At 42.0% G+C, this 10,955-nt stretch overlaps 1 protein-coding gene across 1 annotated transcript in view; it reads right to left on the bottom strand.

Annotated features, from left to right (window-relative positions):
* nudt14 (nudix (nucleoside diphosphate linked moiety X)-type motif 14) overlaps positions 1–3,567 on the bottom strand; it is a 30,809-nt gene extending 27,242 nt beyond the window's left edge. Inside the window, exon 1 of the mRNA XM_061753277.1 lies at positions 3,378–3,567. Coding sequence (XP_061609261.1) covers positions 3,378–3,458 — 81 coding nt within the window. The 5' untranslated portion in view covers positions 3,459–3,567. The remainder of the gene's footprint in view (positions 1–3,377) is intronic.
* Positions 3,568–10,955: the final 7,388 nt, after the last annotated feature.

Raw genomic sequence — 10,955 nt, forward strand, 5'->3', positions numbered from 1 at the left:
CCATAGGTGAGGGTAGGAACGAAGATCGACCGGTAAATTGAGAGCTTCGCCTTTCGGCTTAGCTCTTTCTTTACCACAACGGACCGATACAAAGTCCGCATCAATGCAGACGCTGCACCGATCCGCCTGTCGATCTCCCGTTCCATTCTTCCCACACTCGTGAACAAGACCCCAAGATACTTGAATTCCTCCACTTGGGGCAGGATCTCATCCCCGACCTGGAGATGGCATGCCACCCTTTCCCGACTGAGGACCATGGTCTCAGATTTGGAGGTGCTGATTCTCATCCCAGCCATATATTGCAGCCATTTGCTAAAATCATTTAAGTTATTTTTCTTCCTCAATAATGTACACACATCACCCCATGTTGACAGAAAAAACAGAATTGTTGAAATTTTTGCAGATTAAAAAAGAAAAACTGAAATATCACACAGCCATAAGTATTCAGACCCTTTGCTCAGTATTTAGTAGAAGCACCCTTTAGAGGTAAAACAGCCATGAGTCTTATTGGGAATGATGAAACAAGTTTTTCACACTTGGATTTGGGGATCCGCTGCCATTCCTCCTTGCAGATCCTCTCCAGTTCTGTCAGGTTGGATGGTGAATGTTGTTTGACAGGCATTTTCAGGTCTCTCCAGAGATGCTCAAATGGGTTTAAGTCAGGACTCTGGCTGGGCCATTCAAAAACAGTCACGGAGTTGTTCTGTAGCCACTCCTTCGTTATTTTAGCTGTGTGCTTAGGGTCATTGTCTTGTTGGAAGGTGAACCGTCAGTCCAGTCTGAGGTCCTGATGACTCTGGAGAAGGTTTTCGTCCAGGATATCCCTGTACTTGGCAGCATTCATCTTTCCTTTGATTGCAACCAGTCATCCTGTCCCTGCAGCTGAAAAACACCCCCACAGCATGATGCTGCCACCAACACGCTGCACTGTTGGGACAGTATTGGACAGGTGATGAGCAGTGCCTGGTTTTCTCTAAACATACCCCTTAGAATTAAGGCCAAAAAGTTCTATCTTGGTCTCATCAAACCAGAGAATCTTATTTCTCACCATCTTGGAGTCCTTCAGGTGTTTTTTAGCAAACTCCATGCAGGCTTTGATGTGTCTTGCACTGAGGAGAGGCTTCTGTCGGGCCACTCTGCCATAAAGTCCCGACCGGTGGAGGGCTGCAGTGACGGTTGACTTTCTAGAACTTTCTCCCATCGCCCGACTGCATCTCTGGAGCTCAGCCACAGTGATCTTTGGGTTCTCCTTTACCTCTCTCACCAATGCTCTTCTCCCCCGATTGCTCAGTTTGGCCGGACAGCCAGCTCTAGGAAGGGTTCCGGTCGTCCCAAACGTCTTCCATTTAAGGATTATGGAGGCCACTGTGCTCTTAGGAACCTGAATGGCAGCAGAATTATTTTTGTAACCTTGGCCAGATCTGTACCTTGCCACAATTCTGTCTCTGAGCTCTTCAGGTAGTTCCTTTGACCTCATGATTCTCATTTGCTCTGACATGCACTGTGAGCTCTAAGGGCTTATCTAGAGATGTGTGTGGCTTTCCTAATCAAGTCCAATCAGCATAATCAAATACAGCTGGACTCCAATGAAGGTGATCAGAAGAAATGGACAGCACCCGAATTAAATATATGAGTGTCACAGCAAAGGGTCTGAATACTTATGGCTGTGTGAGATTTCAGTTTTTCTTTTTTAATAAATCTGCAAAAATGTCAACAATTCTGTGTTTTTCTGTCAATATGGTGTGCTGTGTGTACATTAATAAGGGAAACAAATTAAAATGATTTTAGCAAATGGCTGCAATATAACAAAGAGTGAAAAATATAAGGGGGTCTGAATACTTTCCGTACCCACTGTACTATTATTTTTAATTTTCTACACTCAATAAAGGGAACATTTAGTTGAGAGAAGGGCTCAATCAACGTTATTTACTTGAGTTTAAGTTAAATTGGATGACGTGAAAAACAAAACACTGAAAGATATTTAAATTTTAGCCATTTTTACTAGACTTTACACCGATATGATCGGCTTGATAGGTATCGGCCGATAAATACCATTTTATGCTGATCGGCCGATCGACTTTCATGTCATAATTCGCTGATCCGATCAATGACATCATCGATAGGCTCCGCAAAAGACATTTAGACATTTACTCCGCGTCTGCATCGTGTACAGTATATTTGAATCCAAAAGCTAGTTTATTTTTACCCTTGTCACATCTCTTGTGGCATAGTACTGTAACTATCTGACAGCCAATCAAGTTTTTTGAATCTTGTCGGGGGAAAAAACACGTCGTCGGTGTGGGACTATTTTGCGTTGTCTCAGACAAACAACACGTAAGTTATTTGCAGTCTGTGCACAACTGAAGTACGTTGTGGGGAACATCATCTAAATGCTTCAACACAACAAATTTGATCGGGCACCTGAAGAATGTCCACAAGGAGGACCATGCCACGTTCAAGCAACGCAGCGTGGGGGGGGGGAAACAAACAGGAAAACCCAAACGGACGCAAACTCTGGACAACACCTGTCCATATAGCCAGGACAGTGCGAAAGATAGAGTAAGCATCTCATTAACAGTATTTGTTAAAATAATTTAATTGCAATAAAGTAATTTTATTACAGTAAGTTAGCACAAATTATTTCTGTCATGTTGTAATGTTGATTTGACCTAAATTTATGTCAGTGGCCAATCCTTGAATACCCCCTAGAGGTCATTGATGTTTTAACTTTTGTCTAAAATCCTAGAGAATTATTTTTAATATACTCAGTATACAGTACACAAGTATACACAATAAATGAACAAGTCATGTAAATACACACATTGCTCCATCTTGTGATCAGTTATCGTTTTTGAAAACCAAAAATGCTGATCGTGCGAAGCCTATTTTTTACTCATCTTTTATACTGTAAAGTTGCAGAGGATGGCTTTGCGATGAAACAGGACACTTGAGCTTTCTGTGCGGTTCTTGATATCAACAAGTGTCAGCTGGGTTGTTATTCATCATTCTGACGTCAAACAATTCAAATGGTGTTTAATACGCCTATTTAGGATCATTTAAAAGACACGCTCGACCTTTTGTAACATCTGTAGCATGCTAACGTTAGCGTGCTAGCCTTCGGCTGTTCGTTACCTCTGAGGTGGCACAACAAAACAAGCAATGTCCAACTCACGTCTTCTTGAAGCTAAAAGCCACAATAAACAAATGTCTTTGTCCATACAGTAGCAGGTGACTGTTAATGGTTGCTGTCAGCGACTGTGTCAGCGCAGACTTCATGTTGTGCTAGCTTCTAAAGTGAATTAAGGGGGGGGGGGGGGGATGTTGGGCTAACCCGCAGCATCCAGCTGCATCTTGACAGCCGTGGAGAGACATCTTACCTGGTTGTAGTGCACCCTGAACGGCTTCAGGTAGTCGGACTCGGTGCAGGGAACGACTTCAATGTTGTTAATCTCGTCCATAGTTTGATGCGCGGCGATGCTGCTCTGTCACCGCAAACACACGGACAGTGAAGGAATCCTACGGAAGCCTGGCGAGGGCAAGACACCCACTCACAACTGTCAACCAGGGACATGTGCATTGATCAGTGCTAAGACGTTTGAGTGCCAATGATTGTATTTTATATCAGTACATAGTAATGTAAATGATTTGCTACATCAAGTCGTAATTTAATCGATAATAGGGATTTAAATGTGTATTTATGCTTGGGCTTCTCAGTTTTCCTATTTTTGAAGTCACCTACCAGAGGGAGCAAAAGTACTCACACTGTACTTCAATAGAAGTACAGATACTTCTTTCACGACAAGACCGGTAAAAGTAGAAATATTGATTCAACTACTACAATTACAGACGTGGTGGAAGTGACTGAAGTGAATGTTGTGAATGAGCAAGATTGGATGATTTATGACTGACTTAACCCAAGTAATGACTTGACTCGACTTGAAATGTAGTGGGGACTCGACTTGCTTGATTGTTGCCACAGTAAATGTAAAAGATAATTTTATTGAAACAAAAAGCTGTGGAAGCCCTTTTCTGACCCTGACCCTGCATCTGTGAGTGGGTTAGGATGATGTCACCCCCTCATATTAAAAAAAAAAAAAAAAAAAGTTGCATAATGGAAAACCATCTGTAGACATTCAATCTCAATAGAACAAACTTCCTTCATCAAATGAGCCTCCCGCTACACAAGGGCAGGACGTAACACATTTGTGAGCTGATTTACATCAAAATAAATATAAGCCCAGTCGAAACAATGAGTGGACCCATAAGAGGAACACGGCGTCTCTCCTTAGGGCAAGTCCAATTTATACTGCCTGATCCGGCCAAGCTGCTGTGCACGATAAGAAGGGAGGGCCTGTTGAGTGAAGGTATTGTACTGAAGTCATCCTGCACTGGCACCCTCAGAACTACTGTAGGAGTGATGTGATTGACTGCCATGAAGCGCAAAGTAGAACAAAAGCACAAAGAAGGAGGAAACTTTGACAAATGGACAGACTCCAAATGTATAGGCTTTACGTCACCTCCACTCCTCAATCAGGTCATGCAACTTTACAAGGACGCAAGTATTTGTCTCCAATAAAGTGACACAGTTTCTTATTTTTCCAGACAGTGTTTTCAATATAACTGACCCAAAAAAAAAATTAGGCAGACAAATATAAAGAATATGTCTTATGTATGTACAGGGGATATGTTTCCATTAATGTGTCTTTACGTGTTTCTGTGCAACTTCCTATGGGAATTTTTCATATAGTAACCTTTTCATTCTTTTGTAAAACAATTCTGTATTCTGTTTTCCCAATACATTTTATGACAAATTACATATGGCATCATAAAATTTGATCAAAGTTCTCTCAAAGAACGTGTCACAGTAAAAGTCTTATCTGATTTGAATGAAAATTGTGGATGCAGTGCTCTCTGTAATGTCAAACCAAGGTGTAAGCACATCTGTTCCAATACATTTGACAGTCATTTGAATCTCATTAACGTTTTCTATTGGTGGAGATAATGAATGGCATTACATTTGTCAGAAGGGTTCCAGGACTGGTGTCCCAAAAAATACATTTGAAACCCAAACTGCATGTTTTCCCCTTCGATGTGAAACAGATGATCTACCAAAACTACTACAGAACGTTCAGTGCGCGAGGAGCGGTGATAGTTGTGACAGGACAACTTGTGGCTGCTTCACCATGACAACACACCTGCTCACATCCATTGCTCCGGCAATTCCTGGTCAAGAAGAACATCACCGTGCAGGAGAAACCTCCCTACTCATCCAACCTGCCTCTGTGTCATTTTTTTTCTCCTCCCAAAGTTCACTGGGGTCATTAATATACATCACACCCACCTTGTATATTACCAAGCATGCTTCCTTGTAAAGGACAACCAGGCCCAGGTGTACCCTGCCTCTTTCCAAAAGTGAGCTTGGATAAGGGGTTCTCCAACTGCACTCACCACGGGGAAGGTCACAGGGAGGCCGGCAGGGTTTCCATATTTGGGGGGGGCAACGAGCAGCAGCAAGAATAGGGGGATGGGTTCATCCAATTTTATAGACATGGCAGGATCTCGGTGAGTTCAGGCTCATCTGTGAGCTAGAGCTATTACGGTTAACGTACTTTAGGATGCTTCATCTTTTTTTTTCAATGGAGGCTAAACAGCCTCAAAATAGCTTTGTCTTTGCACTCTGTAATCAGTCTGCCACCATCTTTCCTGTTGGATGCGCTGTCTGACGTCACGCTTTTCCACTCTGGACGGCAGTACCGTGGCGGCAAAATCCTACTCTCTTTCCCGCAGCGGCATCACATTCCCAATGAATGAGCTCATCAATGGAGCACTGTGCAATGATATGTGTAGTGTAAAAAAAAAAAAGGCTTTTATACTGCAGCTTCCATGCATCATCTTAAAAAATGAATGACTCAATAAATAAATTCAATGCATCGTTGAGGTTCCGTGGATGTTTATGTGACTACAAAGACACATGCAAAATCAGACAATAAACTTTTATTATCTCTTTATTGATCTGTCAAGTTATCAGTGTTCCTTTATGGAAACCCCAAAGACAGACGTTCTTTTAAATTAAAAAGGGACCTTCTCTGCCCCGGCGTCTCTCCTCTCCGGGGCCTCACTGGAACATCACCCACACACACACAAAAAAAAGCTTCCCAAAATCTTATCAACTACTCCTGGGGCACCTATAATGTGTTAATCCCATCCTTCCATGAACATGTGGGTGCCAGGCCCAGGAAGTCACGAGCAATTACAGTTTGCAGGCACCTGACAGAGGCCAGGCTGCATTGGGTTTAGGACAATGAAAAATCTGGAGCCTTCTCAAGTCACCAAACCTCCTCTTCGTGTCTGTCTACTCTTCCAATGTCTGTTTTAAAACTCTTGCCATCTGAATTCTGTTTTGTTGCATTCTTTTGAATGTTTTTTTTTTTTTAAATAACTCATGATACTTAAGTCATTACCCTGTACATCAAAAACATGGATCAATATTTTTTGTTTATTCTTTCTGTTGTCTGTAATAAAAAATAAGTCATATTAATTCTTACGGACTTTATTGGGGAAGAAGGCACATTTAGTGAACAAAGACAAAACGAACACCCCAAACCCCACCATAAGGTAGTAAAACCATGTGAACGATCATAATTAAAGACAATAATCATTATTATAAATGTGATCATTTTTTTTAAAGGGGTAAGTACGTCCGCATCGCAGGTCTGAGGTTGGGGTTCAAATTTGGGCTCCAGCCTTCCTATGTGGCGTTTGTATGTTCGACCTCTGCTTGCATTGGTTTTCTGCGGGTAGTCTAGTTTCCTCACACAGTCCAAGGTTCACTGAAGACTAAAATTGACCAGCGATTAAGTGACGACCAGTACAAAGTCAGATGAGATAGGCTCCAGCTCACTTCCGACTCTAATGAGGAAAATCGGTATAGAAGATGAATGGATTTTTTTTTTTTTTTTTTTTAAAGCCAAAAAGTCAAACGTCTCCAATGTACTATTGGTATAAATATGAAAAACTTCGTTGTTCAAGTAATTTTTATCATGTGTCAGATTACTGTTACCTGTTTTGAGGTGTCAGAATGTGTACACATGACAGCTACTCATCATACCAACAACAGACAATCGGATAAGCTGTTTACACGCGGAAAGTATCGGATCCAGTGTTCTAATACTACAAATTAGGCCTCACCCAGGATATGGTTTCCATGCAACTTGAAAGGCCGTGGGCATGCAAACACAATCAGAAAAGCTTTGTCATATATAACATGAGACGTAAACAGACGGACATTTGTTACTGTGGAAACTTTGGACTGGTCCTTATTTTAAAGGAAATCTCTCCACTGGGCTATCCATAGCATAGTTTATCAGCAAGGGTCAAGCAGGGATTTGGGTTGGAGCCTCAGGGAATGCACTTAGCCAAGGTGACTGTTGTCCCCCTGTTAGCAGGCTTGGGGTGTGGGTCACACAACAACCACAAGTGGACGTTTGGCCGCCACTCGCCTTGTCCTTTAAGACACTCACGTTGCAAGCTTAGATTCCAAAAGAGTGTCATGTGTCAAAAGCGCACTTGATGAAGATGACATGATGGATGATGATGAATGAAGACTGACAGGAACAAATTCATCAAAGAGTGATCAAGCACAGCTGTTCCAAGTAAGTTCTATAGTTTAACAAACATGTTTCATCTTAATACAATCACTATGAAACTTGGACCCAAGGCAGTGGTTCTCAACTGTTGTCTATTTAAGACCCACGTTTCCCTGAAAGGTATCCCTCGTTATAAATAGGGGTTCACCTTTATTGCAAAGTAACAATCCACCTTATGGAAGTAAAAAATGTTTTACAAAATAATAATAATAATAATTACCGGCCCCGCCTGTGTGGAGTTTGCATGTTCTCCCCGTGCCTGCGTGGGTTTTCTCCGGGCACTCCGGTTTCCTCCCACATCCCAAAAACATGCATGGTAGGTTGATTGAAGACTCAAAATTGCCCGTAGGTGTGAATGTGAGTGCAAAGTGAGTTGTTTGTTTCTATGTGCCCTGCGATTGGCTGGCGACCAGCTCAGGGCGTACCCTGCCTCTTGCCCGAAGATCGCTGGGATAGGCTCCAGCACGCCCGTGACCCTAGTGAGGATAAGCGGTCAGAAAATGGATGCATGGATGGATAATACTGTTTTTAAAAAGCCCCTGAAACGTGTATTTTATACTTTTAAATATAACTACGCTATTCTTACATGTTTAAAGGGCAATCCAGGTCACAGTAAGAAACATGAGAATGAACATGATAACTGCACGTGTAAAAATAAATACAGTAAAGTAAAATGAAGTGTCAACATTTCTCAGCACTGATCTGTTCTTTTTAGAAAAGTGTAATATCAACATTTGACTTCTTTTGAGGAAATTATTGCAACAGTAACAGCTTGACCAGCCTGAATGATTATGCTATAAAAACACAAAATAGCATTGGATGAGCACAGTAGAGGCTGTTTCAATGTCGCTGGACATTGTGTTACACCACACTTGCTTTCTTTCGTGCTGCAGTCACGAGATGACGTTTCAAATGAGTTTGACGTACCGCCAAAACCATCCCCACTTGTTGTGACGCAGCCAGAGACTGAGCTGCACTGCATTTGTTTACGGAGTAAGCTAGTGGCTAGAATGCATGGATAACTTCCGTTGACAGTTATGAATGCTAAAATGTTACTTAAAAAATACTCAAACAGTTAATAGAGATTGCATGATGAGAACAGTTTCAATTGGAACAAATTATTTCTATTCCATTACTTCAAAAGGGGGAAATCGTTTTGAAATCCCAACAAATCAGCGATGGGCCACTATTCTGGGTTGTGTCATATTTTCATGCGGCAACAAAACATGCTCCTCCCTAACTCAATTGCAACTGGAACCCTCCTGTATCAAACACCGTATATTTTTAGAGGAATCTATTATTGTTTGATTACCTCGCTGCTTTGCGAACGCCGGGATGTGCTCCCCACCCAAAGAGTACGCGAAGCACCCACGATGCGCTCTGTTTACTGGTGTTCCAGATACTTGTTTGTGTTCCATGGATCCAAATAGATCTCAAATGGCATTCAGCTGAAGCCATTGTGGTAGGGTTGAGTCAAAGTCAAACAAAAACAAATAAGGAATAAAATCATCACTGTGTCTTATGATTTATTACTGCGCAAAAAAAAACCGAATCATCTGAATCACACATTGTGTCACTGACCTTGCACATTGCTTTTACAAAGCAATGTGCAATAACAAGTGGCTGCCAACACCCAAACACAACAGAGTCATCTGCTCCATCTGGAGCGTCACTGTCCTCATGCAAAGAGGACTGTGACAATGAAAAGTAAAGTAGAAAAAAAAAATCAAGGTCTGCAATTTTATCAATATTTGTGCCATAATGTGCTAACATCTCTCCCTTTGGCGGGCCATGCATGTGGTACCTGGACCTTCAGTGAGTGGAAAATGGATACAGTTTTTCCTCTTTAAACAAGACAGAAAAGTGTAAAACCATACAGTACTTGTTTGAAATGTAACATTTTAACAACAACCTCCCCCCCAATTGCCTCAAAAATGGTTTGTTCCTCCCAATTCCTCCCACGTCTCGCTGACTTTCTTAACTTCAACCACTCAATATACACTATTACCATTACCAGTCCTCATTTTATCATAGGTCACTGTTTATGTTGTTCGGTAGGTGTTAGCTGACGGTTTTTCCAGCTAGTTAACGATTCAGGAGGTCAGACAGCACCACTGCCCTCTGTGTGAATTGGAATGAGAGAAGTCGGTTGTTGTGTCATGTACATGTGATAATATTAAACTGAATAGCTTATTGACTGCAAGCCCATTAACGTTATTACTCCTTCTAGGGCCGAGAGAAAAGAGTGGAGTTCACATATTAGTGTTGGACCTGACCGTCTACCACGGCCCTCTACAGTATATTATGGAGATGTAGGTATGGTTGTAATCCTGCTAACTAACTAACTGCAGTTAAAACCGAAAGTCTTGCCTCATTCTTTCACAAGACATACAGTACATTCCCCCCAATTGAAAACTACTAATACTAAGCTCATTTGGCAGTATGTCATAACCAAAGTTACAAAACTGTGAAGCGCTGGTCAGTGAGGCTTCAGGGACCACTGAGGCTTGATGCTATGGGGCAGCTGTTGTGGCTCTGTTATTGTCCTGCTGAGCAGGAGCCTATTTTAACAAGGCAGACCTATTGTCTTTTCCTACGAATGACAAGAGAATGTGGTAACTTCCGTGTGTGTGTGTGTGTGAATGTGTTAAGTGGGAGGGGAAGAGAGGGGTGAGGGGTATCAGGCTGTATTCCTTCCATTCACATCCCTCTGGGAGCACATGCCACCAGAACTAATTACCTGCCTGCAAGGACCAATTAAGTCGGCCCCCTAATGCCACATAACAAGATAACTTCAGCTGTCCGGGAGGCGTACAGGAGTGCATTGGTGGGGGGTAGGGTCTCTGATAGCAATGACTGCAGGACATGAGAACACAACAGTAATATCTGGAGTCAACTTTGTACAGGCCCCCCTTGTCTCGGCTTCCCACGACGAAAACCTTATATACAGGAGGCGCTTCATTCCAGACAAAACAACTTTTTCATAACACATTTATAGGCATACACACGGATACATCGGAACTTGTAATAATCTTGTAACTCAGTGTACACATATGTCAAATTCATTTTACCCACTAAAACCAATCAAAATGCCATTAATCTGTTCTCGCCTCCCCAAAAATATGGAACATGAAGAATAGCACTGCACTGTATGAAAACAATAAAAGAGAATGTAAAGCAATACACAGGTTTTATAAAACGTAATTATTGTATGTACTGGAGTCACTGTGTTGGATGTGTGCCTGTAAGGGGCATGTCGTCATAAGTGACATGCCCATCACAAAATCTAGAGTCCGGGTGGCTTAGTTG

This window comes from Phyllopteryx taeniolatus, chromosome 18 (assembly GCF_024500385.1).
Source record: "Phyllopteryx taeniolatus isolate TA_2022b chromosome 18, UOR_Ptae_1.2, whole genome shotgun sequence".
In the NCBI taxonomy this organism is placed as follows: Eukaryota; Metazoa; Chordata; class Actinopteri; order Syngnathiformes; family Syngnathidae; genus Phyllopteryx; species Phyllopteryx taeniolatus.